Source organism: Artibeus jamaicensis, unplaced genomic scaffold (genome assembly GCF_021234435.1).
Source record: "Artibeus jamaicensis isolate MK-2021 breed Jamaican fruit bat unplaced genomic scaffold, CSHL_Jam_final contig_60, whole genome shotgun sequence".
NCBI lineage: Eukaryota > Metazoa > Chordata > Mammalia > Chiroptera > Phyllostomidae > Artibeus > Artibeus jamaicensis.
This window is the reverse complement of record NW_026521900.1, coordinates 658,088-677,425: the sequence shown is the minus strand read 5'-3', so window position 1 is coordinate 677,425 and position 19,338 is coordinate 658,088. Positions and strand designations below refer to the sequence as shown.

Sequence of the window (19,338 nt, the reverse complement as noted above, 5' to 3'; positions counted from 1 at the left end):
ATGCTCCTACCAAAAGCATAATGGCTTCCACTTCCTTCTTACCCTCTAGTCTCAGGAGGCACTTCTTTTTGGCAAATCTATCTGGCACCCACCTGGGAAATATAATTTTGAGGCTTTTAGCTAGGCAATAAAGGTGAGATTATAGAAAAACTGAGCATCAACAGAATATTTGGCCCAGCAACCTTTTTCTGAAGTTTTAAACTTCTCCCCCAGAATCACTGTAGTGGTCAGTAAAAAGAAAGATTTCAGAGTGCTGGTCAACCGGCACAGGTACCATGGTGTGGGGACTATGAACTCTGAATATACTTCTCTTGAAGCGTATAACCTAAGGCCAGATATTCAGGTCAAAATGGCCACTCATGGATGTTGCTTTCAGTATGTCCCCTGTGACTTGGTATGTGCAAGCTATTTCTTCAAAACAATTTGAAAAGTTTTGAAGCTCTCTTACCTCACATTGGAAAGGGCAGAGGTGATGGGAGGAGATGCTCAGAAATCTGTCTGCTAAGCAAGTGCTGGCAAAGAGTTCTGTAGGAATCATACCATTTCGATGCCCAGATTGTGTGAAACAATGGAAAGAAAATGCTAATTATTCTCAAAAAGCAATAAGCATGCCTTAAGCTGCACCAGATGGTCCTGGAACCTTGCAAGAGGAAGAGAGAAAGAACAACAACAAAAAGAACCCCAATTTTAGGGGTCTTATCTTAGTTTGCCAGGGCAAGTTCCAGGCATATGTGGGGGAAGGGAAATTGTGCATGAAATTAGGTATGAGTAGCTAAAAGGGCACCAGTGAGTCACAAGAGAGCATAAAGCTCCCAGGAAAAATTGAAATGGACAAAGCAAGCAGGCAATTCTTTCTTTGATTTTGGTGACAGATAAGTTGGAGTTTGTCCCCAGTGAATTTTACTTTAGGGATATCACTGACTCTTTCGGCTTTAAATGTATTAAACTAGTTTAATAAGTTTTTGTGTTGGCGGGGCTACAGGGTCCTTGAACATAACTCAGAGCCTCAGCTTATTTTAGAAGCTGTCACATGGTGGTTGAGTAGTTCCCAGATTTCCACACAACCTTGAACAGTGCATCTTGGCTACAGCTGTGCTGAGTGCTGAAGAAATTCTCATTTCTCCCCTAGACCTGGATGCAAGAGAGAATGCTGGGCTGACTTTTGACTCAGAGGTAGTCAGTTCTGTGGTCTGGCAAATTTGAAAGTACCACAAGTTAAGATTAATTCTCTTATGCAAACCACACTCTGGTAGTAGATTCAAATCCAAAGTTAATTCAGAAACATACATAGAAATAAGTCACTGTAGGAGAAAAAACACACAGCAAATTTCGGGAGGGTAAAATATTTGAAGAACCACAACTGCCATTGATAATAATAAGAGAAAAACCTTAGAATGTAACAACTATTGTTCTGAGGAAATATCTTTTCCTTCTTTTCATTTAAATTATTTTTAGTTACATTGGCATTTAGATAGAATAATGAATAGTTAAAATTACAAGTCCTCACGGAGAGACCGGATTTTGAGCAGATACATAATCTCTCCTTTAGGCCAATACTTTTTCCTAGGCCAAAAGAAGAAGAAAAAAATTAAAGGAAGTTTAAAAAAATACGGATAATGAAAACTCAGTAAATTTCTTTAGACATGCAGAGGGGCCCAGTCAGTTATTTTTCATGAAGAACAATGTATAAACTTTGCTTTTCAAATTGCCCTCTGCTTGTTTTATATTTTCTAAAGTAGAATAGATGGAGAGTTAAAACAAATGCAATTTGGAATAAAAAAATCTCTGAGATTTAAGATATGCAAATTCATGAATACTTTTCTGACTTCCCAACTATCTGACAGGTGGGCTCACCCAATGATCCATATAGAAGTTTGCTGGGCTGCATTGCATTATTTTCAGAGATACAGTTGAACACACACACATTGAGGGGATAAGAATAAATGTATCAGTGCATTGTTGTAGATGACCATAAATTATGCCAAATTTTTGCTGGGTGGACAAATACATATTCTTTGCAAATGTTGGGGAAACCAGTTTCAGCTTTGAAACCACTTGATTGACATACTGACCCACTTTTTACCTCACATGGTTTGCTAGTGCAAACTGAACAGGTAAATTTATAGTGGCCATCTTCAATATAAATATATCACCAATTAATTTTTAGTTGACTACCTTTTTTTCCCATTTTTTAAATTGTTGTTCAATTGCAGTTGTCCCATATTTTTAGTTGGCCATCTTTTTGGTGAACATATTCACCAAACATCTCTTAATTGTAGAATTCATTGTTTTCCTTTTTGCCTCTTTTGTACAGTTGAGAATGTTTTCTAATACCTTTTGTGGTGCAAAAGAAATGGGACCACTTCCCAGGGATATCCATGGGGATTACACCATCACTGGGGAAGAAAACAATTGGGAAAGTTTTTAGTGTCTGGGTTTTCTCTGCCTTTGGCAGTCATACTCTTCTTGTGCCCCACGACATAATCACTTCCTTCCTCCATCACCAACCTCGAGCTATTTTATATTTGAAGCATCATTCTATTGCTACACAACAGGCCACACAAAACTAGGTGGCTTCAAATAGCCATGTTACTGCTTGTGATTGTTTGGGTGGGAATTTGAGCAGTACTCAGTGGAGACAGCTCACCCCTGTTCCACATAGTGACAAACTGGAGCCAGAGGATCCAAGATGGTTTCATTCCTATGTCTGGCATCTGTCAGAGGTGGCTGTACTGGCCAGAGTTTGGCTGAGCCTCTTTTTCTCTTTCTTGCTTCATAATTTCTTATCTTTCCTACATGGCCTCTTTAGTCAGCATTTGGACCTCCTTAGATGGGAGCTGGTTTCCAAGATAACAATAGTAGAAGGTGTCAGACTCTTTAAGGCCATAGGCCTGGAACTGGCAGAGTCACTTCCCTTGCATTTTATTAATCAAAGCAAGCAGTTAGTCTTGTGACTGACACAGATTCAAATTATTGGGAAATAGACTGTATAGACCTCTTGGTAGGATGAGCAGCAAATACATGAGAAGATTATGGGTAGCCATTTTTGCAGGAAATTCACCATAATATTCTTTGAAATTAGTGCTTGGAAACTATTACTGAAATATATCTTGGAAAATGTTGCACAAGGTACTATATAGACACAGATCTCCACTGGAAATACTATTTAACCAAACATTTTAGGATGCAGTTAATTTATAGTGTTAGTTTAAAAGGGTTTTTTTTTTTGCTTGTTACCTGTTGGCCAGGACATTTGAACTTCTTTCATATTTCTACCACCTACCTGTTAAGATGTGTTAACAATCCCAAGTACATGGTTCAGCTTCTTAGATAGAGGTTCATACAATGCAATATGGCAATATGTTTGTTTCCGATATTTTAGATGTAGAAAGGAAACTAGAGCACAGTCTGTGAGATGTCTCCAATGAATGAGGCAGAGGCCAGCATTTTCATGAGAGTTTCAGAATTTCCATACAATAACTGGCTCTCTGGACATCCTGACTCAACAGAGAATTGTCATTATGTTTCTATAGCAACTTTGTTCATTTCATTTGTGGAAATTTATAATAACATAAAAAGTAATGATGGACATGACTATATAATAATAGGCTTAGTTTTCTGGAGCATCTGTTAAGGGCAGCCAGCTGTTCTCATCAGCTGAAAGAGAGGGTATGATGCTTGAGGACACAACAGAATTCAATCCTGCTGCAGCTCTTCAAGGAGTTATGGGAAGCTGTAGCAGGTGACTGCAAAAGAATGTGTGTGCAGGGGTTGGAGGAGAACAATTGGGTCAGCAGCAGGCAGACACACAGAAATGTTTGGCTTATCAAAATAACTTAAAAATATTTGATCATATCTTAAAATCCCAGACCACAAAGAAACTCTAAAAGTAAGGAAATGCTTTCCAGTCTATAAATGGGGATGATGAAAACAATCTTTAGTCTAGTGGGTTTTGATAATTCAATGAAATAATGCAGAGATACTACTTAGCATGGGGTGGGCATGTAGGAGGATCCAGTAAATATTAGCTATTATTTTTAGTAATTTATTTCTTCTTGTTTCTGGTATGGAAAAGCACTGCTTCTGAAAAACTAGGGTAGTTTTGAATGGTCATTGTTAGCTAGACATAAACTGGCTTTGCAAAACTCAGAATCATCATCCAGATAACATAATTTGGAGCTTTTTTCTTATAATGTCAGTATGCCTAGTTGATACAGAAAACAACCTAGCATATCATCCAGATGTGTAGTTTACATGACATACAAACTAAGAGAATCTCTTCACTCTAATGATGTTGCTCCAAGAAAAAGTGGTAGCACAATGAAATTTTACATTAACATCTCCTCTCCTGTAACCCTCCTTTTTCGCTTTAATTTTTTTTCTTTCAAAAATTATTGAATTTATTGGGGCAGCATTGGTTAATACAATTATAGTTTCCAGGTATACAATTTCATCTGTCTATTGTATTGTGTATTTACCACTCCAAGACCCCAAGTCATCTCCTTCCATTACCATTTATGCTTCCTTTACTCCACCTCTCACCCTATTTCCCTCTGGTAATCACTATACTGTTATTTGTGTCTGTGAGTTTTTTGTTTTTATTTTTGCTTAATCTCCTCACCTTTTCACCCAGCCCTGCAACCCCCCTCCCCTCTGCCAGCTGTCAGCCTGCTTTCTATCTATGAGTCTGTTTCTATTTTGTTTGTTAGTTTATTTTGTTCACTAGATCCCACACATAAGTGAGATCATATGGTATTTGTCTTTCTCTGATTGGCTTATTTCACTTAGCATAATAATCTACAGGCCCATCCATGTTGTCACAAAAGATAAGATTTTTTTCTTTTCTTAAAAAAATTTATTTATTTATTTTTTAGAGAGAGGGGAAGGGAGGGATAAAGAGGAAGACATCAATGTGTGGTTGCCTCTAGCACACCCCCTACTGCAGACATGGCCTGCAACCCAGGCATATACCCTGACTGGGAATTGAACTGGTGATGCTTTGGTTCACAGGCCCACATTCAATCCACTGAGCTACTCCAACCAGAGCCAGATTTTTTTTTAACCACTGTGTAGTAGTCCATCATGTAAATGTATTACAGCTTTTAAATTTTTTTTCTTTTTTTTTTTTACAAAGAGAGGGGGAGGGAAGGAGAAAGAGGGGGAGAGAAACATTAATGTGAGAGAAACATTGCTTGGTTGCCTTTCTCATGACACCAAGTGGGGACCTGGCTTGCACCCCAGACACATGCCCTGACTGGGAATTGAACCAGCGACCTCTTGCTTTGCAGGACAATGCCAAACCAACTGAATCACACTAGCCAAAGCTACTACAGCTTTTTTTGCCCACTCATCTACTAATGAGCACTTGGGCTTTAATTTTTAAAAATAAATATGCTTTCTATGATGAGATCTACCAGCTACAGTTAACCAGTACTGGGCATATATTGTATACTTGTCTTTCTGATTCACCCTAAACTGTGAAATGTTCATCTGAATTATGAAAGTATGTCTTCTATTACCTACTATAGAGAAAAAGTGTTCTTTTTTAAAACTTAGCAACTGAAATTAGACACCTCAACTGTGTTTAAATCACCTTCCATATAATAACATTTATATACTTTATTTCATTAATTGTAAGAAGCATATTTTTTTACCCTATAATATCCCTGAAATTGGGCTGCATCTCACACTTGATAGTGACTTGGACTCAATAAACTATGGTGGTCATCTTAGTATTAGTATTAAGGCTGTAAATTCACACTCTATGGAAGCATGACATAGAATTAAAAATAAATTTGGATAGCTGAAGACAACACTGTTTAACAAATGATTAATAATTTCCTGTCCTAAATAACAAGAGACATTATCAGACAAGACACAGGAGAAAGTATATGAACACTTCACTTGGTGTGTTTACTCTCTCAAAGATGCTTGTGATTCAGAATCAAATGACACAATTTTTATTCAGGTTATGGTAACATGTAACTACTTATCAGTTAGAATGTAAAGCAACACAAATCTGAATATTGTTAATTTGTTATGACCTCTTGAAATACATTGGCCATCTGTTCAGAATCATCAGGTAGAGTTTGCTAAACTTCGAACTCCCCTTCTTGTAATTTCATGTTAGCTACAATAAGATAAAATCCAAACCAATGTAGAGCCAAGGTAAAACTGCTGTCCCAAAACACAAATTGTAGGTGTGGTCCAGTGGCAGTTAAAGGGGAGTATGGACCCAGACAGAGCACTGTTTGTTTTACTGTATTGAAGAATATGTTGGCAATAGACATAGCTAGAGGAGAGAGGGCTCGTTCCAGGGGTGAGGGGTCTGACTTGGGTTTTAAGTCATACTCATTATCTACATGCATTGCCTTAAGTAAATCACTAAAGCTCTCTGAGCTTGTCTCCACACCTGTAAAGTGAGAGTATTGGATAGCTCCTATAAGTCTCTGTAGTATTTTCTTTTACCTCTTCAAGGGCAGTACTCTTTTTACTTTGTGTTATATTACATATGTGCTGACTTAATGCCCCTCATAGGCTATAAGCTCGTGAAGAAGCACACAACTCTCTTGCCTTAGTGCATCTCAACCACAGGAGTTGGAATGATGCCTCGGTTAAGGCAGGCACTCACTAAAGATTTGTTGCCTTGAATTTAATAAAACTGGATGATAGCTAAGGTACCTTTCTGTAATATTCTATAATGATGTTTTTAAAAGCACGAGTGATTCCATATGGCTGAATGACTTCTATATTTAGCTGGGTTACTGCCATATTACCAAGTCAGTAGGCAGAATTTGGAGACATAGGGAAGAAGAAGCTATAGCTAATAAGTTATGCCATAATACACCTAGCAAGGCCCATTGATTTGGTTTAGCCAGGTTTACCCATGCACATGTGAGTGCTCAAACAATCTTCAAAACTCAGCAAGAGAGAAAGGGTCAGATGAAGGGAGGGAAGATAAATACAGAGTGGGTGAGCAAACCATTAAAAAATGCTGAGTACTTAGAGCTTTTGGCATGTCAAATGTAGGGTGTCAAACCCCAAGTTAATTAGATGGCTCTTGATGATAGTGAGAATACTCTGGTTATATTTTCAGATATGGAACCACCTAGAATCAAGTGCCCAAGTGTAAAGGAACGCATTGCTGAACCCAATAAGTTAACAGTCCGGGTGTCCTGGGATACCCCTGAGGGAAGAGACACAGCAGATGGCATTCTAACTGAGTAAGTGAAACTTGGCAGATGGAACAATGTTACCGCTTTTAAAATAATTTTTATTGATTTTGAGAGAGAGGGAAAGAGAGAAAGAGAGGGATTTTTGTTGTTCCACATGTTTATGCATTCATTGGTTGATTCTTGCATGTGCCTTGACTGAGGATTGAAGCTGCAACCTTGGCATATTGGGATGAAGTTCTAACCAATTGGGCTACCCAGCCAGGGCTGATGTTACCTGTTTTATGTGAGATGTGTACTATTCAAAGTGGGGAAGTGTATCTACGCTGGTCTTTTGATGTTTACAGACTCTGTACAACACTTGGTCATCTGTTCCTCACTGATGGTTTATTTTTTTCCATAGTTGTCTTCACCATCTGACATATTATGTATTTTATGGATGTATTTGTTTACTGCCATGTTCCTAATGTCTAGAACCATGCCTAGCACATAGGTGGTACTCAGTAAATATTTGTCAAAGAAAAGAAAGCAAGTAAGAAAAGATGGTGGGAAGGAAATTAGAGGAGAGACAGAAGGGAGAAGAGGAAACCACCTGGCCAGTTCAGAGATAGAATCACCCCCATTGCCAACCTAGAGAATTTCTACTCATGCCCCCAGGCTTACTAAGCCATAACCCCACTGGAAGCCTCTGTGTGTCCCAGGTGGGGCCAGATACTACCCTCCTTGTGCTCTGTGAATATGGCTTAATATAAACCCTTTGCACCCCCTTTTTGGCACCTGTTTTTCAAAACTTTTGATTTTTAACTGGTTTAAAAAAACTTGTGGCCACATTGAACACTTACATAAGAGGTTTATTAAAAAAAGAGTTGATGTCTTCTGCCTTCTTCCCCACCCCAACCCCATCCTCCAAGACCAATTGCATTCATAATTTAAGATACATCCAAAATGCTTTTTAAAATGGTTATTCCATTTGGTGAAATTAGCTACAGGTTGTTCTAATCTAGCATCTCGACCTGTACCCTGAAGATTTTTGAGTGGCCTTCCTGTTCTCTGGAGGCCACTACTTCATGTCACCATGTTCACATTCTTGCCTTGAAGGCCATGGCCCTGTTAGACCTCCCCGCTGAATTTCCATCTGTGGACAAAGAATCCCTCTGATTCTTTGCTTTACAGCAAGGAAAGCTTTTCTATAATCCTATCAACCCAGGCTGTGCAAGAGAAAAAAACATTTTAAAGCAATTATTAACAATAACAGAAAATCTTCCAACCCTAGCAGGACCTCTTATTTCTACACCCTCATAATTTTCTCACAGTGTACCATCTAGCTTAGATAATATTATTACTAGTTTTGTTGCTCCTTGTAACTACTCAAAAATAAAGTTCAAACTTTTTAAGAAAATTATTTATTTCCTGTCACATATGCATGTCACAAACCCCTAATGAGAAACTTTGGGCAATTGGAATTAAAATATAAGTCACCGTTGACATATTCAGGGATTGGGTTTTATTTATGTGTGAATCTTTGGGGCCTAGCAAAATGCCTGGCTCAGCTCCTGAAATAGAATAAGTTCTTAGATTTTTACAAGTCTGAATGAAATCCTATATAATAAGCTCAAAATATCATGTCATCAGATGACTCTATTCACTTTGGCCTTGGTAGCCTGTGTTATGGTTAGAAAGGTGACATTTTCTTTTTTAATTATATTTTATTGATTATGCTATTATAGTTGTCTCAATTTTCCCCCCTTAGCCTTCCTCCACCAAGCACCCCTCACTCCCTTGGGTAATCCCCACACCATTGTTCATGTTTATGGGTCATGCATGTAAATTCTTTGGCTACTCCACCATTTCCTGTACTGTAATTTACATCCCCATGGCTATTCTGTAACTACCCATTTGTACTTCTCAATTCCCACACTTCTTCATCCATTCCTCCACAATCCCCTCCTAACTGGCAACCATCAAAATGTTCTCTGTACCCATGATTCTGTCTCTGTTCTTCTTGTTTCCTTAGTTTGTTTTTTAGAGTCAATTATTATAAATATATATTTATTGCCATTTTATTGTTCATAGTTTTGATCTTCTTTTTCTTAAATAAGTCCCTTTAACATTTTATATAATAATGGTTTGGTGATGATGAATCTGTTTAGTTTTTTTTCTTGTCTGGGAAGCTCTTTATCTGCCCTTCAGTTCTAAATGGTAGCTTTGCTGGGTATAGCAGTCTTGACTGTTGGCCCCTATTTTCATGATTTTGAATATGTCTTGCCCATCCCTTCTAGCCTGCAAAGTTTCTTTTGAAAACTCAGCTGACAGTCTTATGGGAACTCTCATGTAGGTAACTAATTTCTTTTCTCTCACTGCTTTGAAGATTCTCTCTTTATCTTCAACCTTTGGCATTTTAAATATGATGTGTCTTGGAGTGGGCCTTTTTGCATCCATCTTGTTTGGGACTGTGCTTCCTGAACTTGCATGTCTATTTCCTTCACCAAATTAAGAAAGTCTTCTTTCATTATTTTTTCAAACAGATTTCTAATTTCTTGCTCTTTCTATTCTCCTTCTAGGACCCCTATCATGCAAATGTTGTAACACTTGAAGTTGTCCTGAGAGGCTCCTTACACTATCCTCATTTTCTTGGATTCTTTTTTTTTCTTGGTTCTGATAGCCTGGTTCTGATTGGTTGTCTTTTGCTTCCTGATGTTCCAAATCATTGATTTGATTGTTGTCTTCATCCACTCTATTGTTGTTTCCCTGTAAATGGTTCTTTATTTCAATTAGTTTACCCTTTGTTTCTGGCTGGATCCCTTTTATGCTGTTAAGGTCCTAAGTTCCTTGATGATCCTTATAACCAGTGTTTTGGACTCTGCATCTGATACATTGATTATCTGCAATTTGTTTAGTTCTTTTTCTGGAGTTTTGATCTTTTTTCATTTGGGTCATGTTTCTTTGTCTTCTCATTTTGGCAGCCTCCCTATGTTTGTTTCTATGTATTAGATAGAGCTCCTTTAACTCCCTGTCTTGGTAGCCTGGCCAAATGTAGTAGGTGTTCTGTAGGGTCCAGTGACACAACCTCCCCTGCTACCCAAGCTGGGTACTTGTGGTGTGTCTTTTGTGTAGGCTGACAACACCCTTCTCTTGTAGTTGAGCCTTGATTGGTGTTGTCAGGTCAATGGGAAGAATGTAACCAGGCCAGTTAGCTGCAAGGACTGGCTGTGAATATTGACCACCAATTTCTACCCTCCATGGAGGATCAGCTGTGCAAGGGCAGGGTGGTGGTGCTTTCACATGGTCTGTAGCTATCCACTGGGTGCACCAGCTCTAGGGTTTCCTGGGTGGTACAGGCCAAGGTCAGCTCCCACTTGTGTTCTGCCCAGAACCACCCTGCCTGAGTACTAAAGCAATCTGAGATGACTGCTACTTCTGCTTGGCTTGGAGAACCCAGGTGAAACCAAGCTGTGAACCTAGACTGGCTGCTGCTAGTGAAGGACCTGGGACCACTTAGCAAGAGGTACAGGGGCTGGAAGCTCACTGAAGCTGGCTGTTGTTTGTCTGATAAGATTTAGGAAGTTGTGGATCATAAGCCAAGACTAGTCATTCCTGTGGAAAAGCCACTGTGAAAGGCTTGGGTGGGCTAGTAAGTTGGGTGGTATGGAGCCTCAAAGCATCTCCAGGGTGGGGCAAACACTGTTAGCCAGGTTGATAGAATATCAGATACGGCACCCACCTGCTGGCTCTGTGGCTCTGTGGCTCTGTGGGGGGAGGGTTCAGAAAAGGTACAATGGCCTCTGCCCACCTTTCTGTCTGGGAGAAAGCTGGGTACTCATGCTCACCATTGGCCCCCAGCTCTCACCCAAATGGCAGACACTTCAGTTCCTTCATGTATTCCAGTGGTACCCTTCAAGCTGCCACCCAGGTGCAAGAGTTCAGAGAGAATCAGTCTAAGTAAGACTGTGTGTGGATTCTGTAAGAGGAACTGCTTGAGAATCCAGAATTTTCTTCCAGGAATTCAGTCCCTGCTGGATTTCACAGCCAGACTGATCTTCCTGGCATTGAAGCCCTAGGTTGGGAGGCCTAGTGTGGGGCTGGGACTCCTTGTTCCTGAGATATCCCTCCTGAATTTTTTAATGTATATTTTATTAACTATGCTATTACAGTTGTCCCAATTTTTTCTCCCCTTTCTCTCCCTCCTCCCTGCACCCCCACCTGCCAGCATTCTCTCCCCCCTCTTAGTTCATGTCCATGGATTGTACATATAAACTCTTTTGCTTCTCCATTTCCTGTACTATTCTTAACCTACCCCTGTCTATTTTGTGCCTACCTGTTATGCTTCTTATTACCTGTACCTTTTCCCCCCATTCTTCTGCTCCCCCTCCCCACCGATAACCTTCTATGTGATCTCCACTTCTGTGATTCTGTTTCTATTATAGTGTTTGGTTAGCTCAGTTTTTGGTTTTTTTTTTTAGGTTCAGTTGTTGATAGTTGTGAGTTTATTGTCAGTTTACTGTTCATATTGATCTTCTTCTTTTTCTTAGATAAGCCCCTTTAACATTTCATATAATGAGGACTTGGTGATGATGAACTTCTTTAACTTGACCTTATCTGGGAAGCACTTGATCTGCCCTTCCATTCTACATGAAAGCATTGCTGGATAGGTTAACCTTGGATATAGGTCCTTGCCTTTCATGACTTCAAATACTTCTTACCAGTCCCTTCTTGCCTGTAAGGTTTCTTTTGAGAAATCAGCTGATAGTCTAATTGGGAACTTCATTATAGGTAACTCTCTCCTGTTGTTGCTTTTAAGAGTCTCTCCTTATCTTTAATCTTGGGTGACTTAATTATGATGTGTCTTGATGTATTTCCCCTTAGGCCCAATTTCTTTGGGACTCTGAGCTTCCTGGACTTCCTGGAAGTCTGTTTCCTTTATCAATTAAGTTTTCAATTTTTGCCCTGGCTGGTGTAGCTCAGTGGATTGAGCATTGGCCTGTGAACCAGAGGATCATGGTTTGATTCCCAATCAGGGCACATGCCTGGGTTGCAGGCCAGTCCCCAGCAGGGGATGAATGAGAGGCAACCATACATTGATATTCTCTCCCTCTCTCATTCCCTTCCCCTCTAAAGATAAATAAATAAAATCTTTAAAAATATAAAAGTTAAAAAGAAAGTTTTCAATTTCTGGCTGTTCCTCTTCTCCTTCTGGCACCCTATGATTCAGATGTTGGAGCATTTAAAGTTGTCCCAAAGGTTCCTAAGCCTCTTCTCATTTTTTAAAAATTCTTGTTTCTTCATTCAGTTCCAGTTGGATGTTTATTTCTTCTTTTTGTTTAAAATCATTGACTTGAATCCTGGTTTCCTTCCCTTCTCAGTTTCCTGTTGGTTCCTTATATATTTTCCTTTACTTCATTTTTTACAGCCTATTTCATTTTACAACCAAGCTCAATCAGTTCTGTGGGCATCCTGATTATAAGTGTTTTGAACTCTGCATCAGATAGGTTGTCTATCTCCTTGTCACTTAGTTCTTTTTCTGAAATTTTGATCTGGTCTTTCATTTGGGCCATATTTCTTTATCTTGGCATGCTTTAAGTTATAAGGGGCAGAGCCTTAGGTATTCACCAGGGTGGACAACCCACTTTGTTGTGTCGTGGTGCTGTCTGTGGGGAAGGGGTCAGAGAAGGAACAATGCTGCTTTCTCGGCTCTTGCCATTCTTTCTGTGAGTTCCCCTGCTACCCACAAGCAGATTGTGCCTTTTCAGGTGCTGATTCCCAAGTGGGCAGGTTTGTGTAAATTCTAGGACCCTGTCAGCCTCTCCAATGGACTCATCCGTGGGACTGGGAGTTTCTTCTGCCACCACAACCCCTACAGATTTTTATAGATAGAGGTTCTGAGTCTTGAATTTCCTGTGCTAAAAACCCTGGGTTTTACAGTCTGTCTCACTCCCCATTTGTTCCTCCTGGCCTACCTGTGTGTGCATGTGGGATGCCCAGTCAGTCAGCCCCCACCCTCTCTGAGTAGTCTGCCTCCTTGCTGTGCATCCTCTCTGACCTATTGCCTGTCTCCACCCCTCCTACCAGTTTTGATGAATATTTCTTTAACTCCTTGGTTGTTGGCCTTCCATGCAGTTTGATATTCTGGCAGTTCTGGTTGTTTTTTTGTTTGTTTGTTTGTTTATAAACTGGTTATCTTTCTTTTGGTCATGTGAGGAAGTGAAACGTTTCTACCTGTGCCTCCATCTTGGCCAGAACCCCACTCCTGAATTTTTAGCCACCACATATGGATGTGGGACCAGCCTGTTCTGCATCCCTGCCCCTCCTACCAGTCTGGATGGATGTGGTTTCTTTAATTGTGTAGTTTTGGACATCTATTGAACTTGATTTCTGAATATTCTAAATGATAGCTATTCTGTAGTTTAGTTGTAATTTTAATGTGGTTGTGTGAGGTAAGCACTGTTTACCTATGCCCCATTCTTGACTGAAAGTCCCAGAAATATGGCACTTAAAATGCATCCTAGAGCCCCTACCCCTCTGTTCACAGCAGCTGTCTTGTCTGCTTCCAGAGTTCTACAGATGAGAGCCAGTGAAGGCTTGGAGCAGGATACTGTGGAGAGTGCACTCTGGCAGAATAAGGAATTCAGAGAAGGCTGTCATGTCCCCTTTTCAGCTCTCTCACTTGGGCTCTATGCTTGTGTGTCATTTCCCTATGACCCCTTCCACCATATCTTATGCAAGTTACTGTTATATAATCTCCTAAGAGGGAAAGTTCAAGTGTTAAGCTCTGAGACAACTGCTTCCTATGAGTTCCCTTATTTACTCCTGATTTCTGTTATTTGCATGTCAAAAATAAGATACAGTTTCCAAGAAGTTAGCAGACACTCATATTTGACGTATGATTCCTCTCAGGTTTATCTGCATTTCAGTCATGCTTCCCACATGCCTTAAAGCATTTGAGGCTCAAAGTGACATGTCTCTAATGGTGGGATTTCTGGCACTTTCCCAAGACCCCTCAGTTAATAACTTGTAAACAGCCTCCTTAAACATGGTTCTAAGTTATAAGGTTCTCCTCAGTGGTAACAATGGTAATTTTACATGTCCATTATTAGCAAATATTTTCATCATTCTTAGGAATTGTAGGGAGACTTCTGGCCAAGATGGAGGCATAGGTAGACACACTGTGCCTCCTTGCACAACCAAAAGAAGACAACAACAAATTTAAAAATAAAAAAGAACCAGAACTGACAGAAAATTGAACTGTATGAAAGTCCAACAAGCAAGGAATTAAAGAAGAACTATTCATCCACAGCAGTAGTAGGGGCAGAGATAGGCAGCTGGGGCAGAGATGGGCATCTGAGGCAGAGAGGACTCACAGCAAGGCTGTGACTGGTGGAGCAGGCGGTCCCACATTCACGTGTAGATAAACTGGTAGGAACAACTGGGGAGTGAGGCAGACTGCTCAACACAGAGTTCCAGCATGGGGAAATAGAGCCTCAAAATCTCTGACTGAAAAAAAACTTGTGAGGGTTGAGGTGGGAGGAGAAACTCCCAGCCTCACAGAAGAGTTCACTGGAGAGACTTACAGGGTTCTAGAATGCACACAAACCCACCCACCCAGGAATCAGCACCAGAAGGACCCAATTTGCTTGTGGGTAATGGTGAGAGTGACTGAGAGCCACCAAAGAGCTGAGCAAGTGGCACTGTTCCTTCTCAGACCCCTCTCCCACATACAGCATCACAACAAAGCAAAGTGGTTTGCCCTGCCCTAGTGAAAACCTAAGGCTCTGCCCTGTACTATGTAACAGGTGCACTGAGGCCCAAAAATGGCCCAAATGAAAGAACAGATCAAAGATCCAGAAAAAAATACAGCTAAGTGACAAAGAGATAGCCAACCTATCTCTACACAGATGCACAGTTCAAAACACTATTAATCAGGATGCTCACAGAACTGATTGAGTATGATCACAAAATAGAGGAAAAGTGAAGTAAAGGAAAATGTACAGGGAACCAACAGTGACAGGAAGGAAACCAGAACTCAGATCAACATTTTGGACCAAAAGGAAGAAACAAACAGTCAACCAGAACAGAATGAAGAAACAAGAATTAAAAGATATGAGGAGAGACTTAGCAACTTCCAGGACAACTTTAAACATTCCAATATCCGAATCATAGGGGTGCCAGAAGGAGAAGAGGAAGAGCAAGAAATGGAATACTTATTTGAACAAATAATAAAGGAGAACTTCCCCAATCTGGCAAAGAAAATAGACTTCCAGGAAGTCCAGAAAGCTCAGAGAGTCCCAACAAAGTTGGACTCAAGGGAGCACTCACCAATGTACATCATAATTACATTACCCAAGTTGAAAGATAAGGAGAGAATCTTAAAAGCAGCAAGAGAAAAGGAGACAGTTACCTACAATGTAGTTCCCATTAGACTATTAGCTGATTTCTCAAAAGAAACCTTATAGCCTAGAAGGGGCTGGAAAGAAGTATTTGAAGTCATGAGAGGCAAGGACCTACATCCAAGATTACTCTACCCAGCAAAGCTATCATTTAGAATGGAAGGGCAGATAAAGTGTATTCCAGATAAGGTCAAGTTAAAGGAGTTCATCATCACTAATCCCTTATTATATGAAATGTTAAAGGGACTTATCTAAGAAAAAGAATATCAAAACTATGAACAGTAAAATGTCAACAAACTCACAACTATCAACAGCTGAACATAAAAAAAAAACGAACTAAGCAAACAACTATAACAGGAACAAAATCACAGAGATGGAGATCACATAGAGGGTTATCAGTGGGGGAGTGGGGAGGGAAGAGAGGGGGGAAATGAACAGGGAATAAGAAGTATAAATGGTAGGTATAAAACAGACAGGGGGAGTTAAGAATAGTATGAGAAATGGAGAAGCCAAAGAACTGGTATGTGTGGCCCATGGACATGAACTAAAGCTGGGGGATGTAGGTGGGAGGTGGTGTGCAGGGCAGAAGGTAATAAAGTCAGGGGAAATAAGACATCTGTAATAACATAATTAATAAAATATATTTTAAGAAAGCTGTAGAGAGAAATTATCTGTCTGTTGAACAACAAACAAAACTCGGCATTTGATCATGCTGTACCTCTTGGTATTCTTATCAGACAGTTAAGAAGAAAGATGCTGGACTCACCCTAGCTGCAAGATCTTGGACAAGTTCTTGAACTTTTCAGTTCTACAATTTCCTCATCTATAAAGTGGAGATAATAATACCTACCTTATAAGGTTGTTCTGAATATTGAACAAACTACTATATGTAAAATGCCTAAAAGTGTGCCTGACAGTGTCCCTGCTACAGGGAACCAACAGTGACTCCCTTTTGATATGGTTGTATGAGCATTGTTTACCTATGCCCCCATCTTGACCAAAAGTCCCAGAAATAAGGTTTGTGTAAGTACAACAAACAATATTATTATTATTATCGCCAAGAAATCATAGAGAACTTTAGTTTTGCTCAGCAAAGATCTCTACTGGCCCAGATAGAAAAAGTTGTAACACCTTATGTAGACTCAAATTGCCAATGACTGGGTTCTCAGCTTCCTCCATCCTCTGTTCTACTTTCCAGTGAGAAAAAATAAATACAAACTTCCCAGGAGTTTGAGACTGCCATTTTCTGGTCTCAAACAACTCTTCCAAAACAAAGTAAAGATCAAAAATTATATATTTCAGTAAATGTTTATTCTAGTCAAACTGGTTGCCCTTCTGTGTTGTGCCATCCTCTGCAGGGTGTTCAACAAATGTCTGTAATGGTCATCTTTGGTCTGTAGGCCCACAATGGTCTAAGTGTTGCTAGGTCCATAATTATCATCTTTGTTCTTTCTGATTCCCTACCTTTAAGTGTTATTCTAAAAGGCCTCCCCCCAGGCTCGAATTTTCCAGAAGGAGACCACAAGATCCAGTACACAGTTTATGACCGAGCTGAGAACAAGGGGACTTGCAAATTTCGAGTTAAAGTAAGAGGTAAGAATGCTGATTATTGTCTTTTCCTCCTCTTTACAAGAGCAAAGGGAAGCAGGCTCTCAAGCAAGAACCCTCTAAAAGCACCCACTGCCATAAGGATACCTCCCAGTTTGGATTCACCTCTAATGAGTCCAAGAAAGTATACCACCTTAATGATTAAATTTCACAATACAAATCCAGATGAGGTTCAGTGCTGGCAGCTTACTTAAGGAGTCAGAGAAAGTTATAAGCTAGTCTCACATGAGCCTGTCCTGGCTGTACTAGAATATTAGATAACTTTTTCATCCCTGGGTTTGGGTGACCAGCTAAAGCCTGTAGGTCCTTCTATAAAGTAGGTTAGAAACTCTCTAGATTGGGCCACTGGATCATGCTTTTGGTGATTTAAGATTTTTGGTCTACCTGAAAAAAAGTGTTTTAAGGTTTATTTTATGCCTCATGGTTTGGACAGCTAACTAATAACCATCTTTACTCTTCTGCATTCAACCTCCCCATATAAAACACAGGGGGCTAAAGCAGTTGATCTCAGTGTTTTCACTGGTATAAACAGTGACCATTCCAAGGTCCATCCCCTGGCCAGATAGCCATCCCTGACCCCTCACTCATTTCACATGCTGGTGTGAAAGTCTGATTACAAATCTGGTACATCTGAGACCTCACTTTCCCTGGTTACTCTGTGGAGAGGAGCTCAGCACTGAGACTTGCTTGGGCTTGTGTCCCTACAGTAAGACGCTGTGGCAAACTCAACCCCCCAGAGAATGGTTACATGAAGTGCTCCAGCGATGGGGATAATTATGGAGCCACTTGTGAGTTCTCCTGTATCGGCGGCTATGAGCTACAGGGTAGCCCTGCCCGAGTATGTCAGTCCAACTTGGCTTGGTCTGGCACGGAGCCCACCTGTGCAGGTACGTGTTCAGCCTTCTCTATTACCAGCAGCAGAACCTAAAAATTTCTTGGTTTTGGATTCCAGTACAGGGAGGAACAGTTTCATTCTACATACTTCAAAAGGTTCAATGACATCCTCTTCATCAGATAGGTGAAAATTTTCCCTTGAGCCCTGCTGCAGGTCATCTCACCCACCCTCCTCCTTTGCCTCTGCCTCTTCTGATTTCCCTTTTAGAAGTTTTCTAATGTAAAGACATTTCTAATGTCTTCTAAGGAAAAAGCTGGATGGGAACCCAGGGCCAGCCTTTAGTGACATTATGAATCAGCAAAGCCTGCTCTAGTTACCCTTGTTTCTCCCTTCTACAAATGTAAGAATTTTTTGTACAAAAGCAGTATACCACATGTAAAGGCAATATAATGCCTCTTTTATAGCACTGGCTTGAAAGTCATGCAGACCGTGGATATTTACAATCTTTCTTCTTATGTCAAATGAGACAGATAATGGCTACTATCTGAGTTGTTGTAAGAGTGAAATGAAGTTATCCATTGAGCAATGGACTAGAGCAGTTCCTGGCCCAGGGTAAGCCCTCAATACATTTCAGCTATTCTTACTGAGGAACAAAACTTGAACTGGGTAGCAATAATACTACAAAATTTGGACTAGTCAGAAAATTCTGGACATATCTCTAATTTATATACTCCTATTTTTATCTCTTTTCCTATTCTTTTCTCATCTTTATGCTTCCCCTTTAATCCCAGACACTCAGAGTCAGATGAGAGAGAGAGAGAGAAAGAGAGAGAGAAAGAGAGAGAGAGAGAGAGAGAGATGCACCATCAGCTAAATATCCAAGTTTCTTCAATTTTATACATTAAAGTAGAAATAACATATTTCTTTCTTTTCTCATCTTACTTCCTGAGGTTGAGAAAATAATGGCCCACTCCTGCTAACTCCCCCATGTCCATATCATAATCCCCAGAATTTGTTAATATATTGCCTGACATGGCAAAAGGGGTGTTGCAGATATAATTAAGAATTTTGAGATGGGGAGAGTATCCTGTATTATCCAGGTGGGCCCAGGGTGATCACAAGAGAGAAAGAACTGCTGTCAAAACCAGAAAAAAGATAATGGAAGCAGAGGTCAAGAGACAAGAGATTTGAAGGGGCTGTGCTGCTGGCTTTGAAGATGGAAGAAAGGCCACAAGCCAAAGAATGTAGGTGGCATCTAGATGCTGCAAAAGGCATGGAAACAGATTCTCTTCTAAAGCATCTGGGGGAACCCAGCCCTGCCAACACTTTGACTCTAGCCCAG

The 19,338-nt window shown here is 40.2% G+C and overlaps 1 protein-coding gene across 2 annotated transcripts in view; it reads left to right on the top strand.

Annotated features, from left to right (window-relative positions):
* The window catches only part of SRPX (sushi repeat containing protein X-linked), an 87,360-nt gene that overhangs the window by 54,020 nt on the left and 14,002 nt on the right, over nucleotides 1–19,338 (top strand). For both annotated transcript variants that reach the window (XM_053670624.1, XM_053670623.1), the window contains 3 exons: nucleotides 7,097–7,223; nucleotides 17,025–17,146; nucleotides 17,869–18,048. In XM_053670624.1, coding sequence (XP_053526599.1) covers nucleotides 7,097–7,223; nucleotides 17,025–17,146; nucleotides 17,869–18,048 — 429 coding nt within the window. The remainder of the gene's footprint in view (nucleotides 1–7,096; nucleotides 7,224–17,024; nucleotides 17,147–17,868; nucleotides 18,049–19,338) is intronic.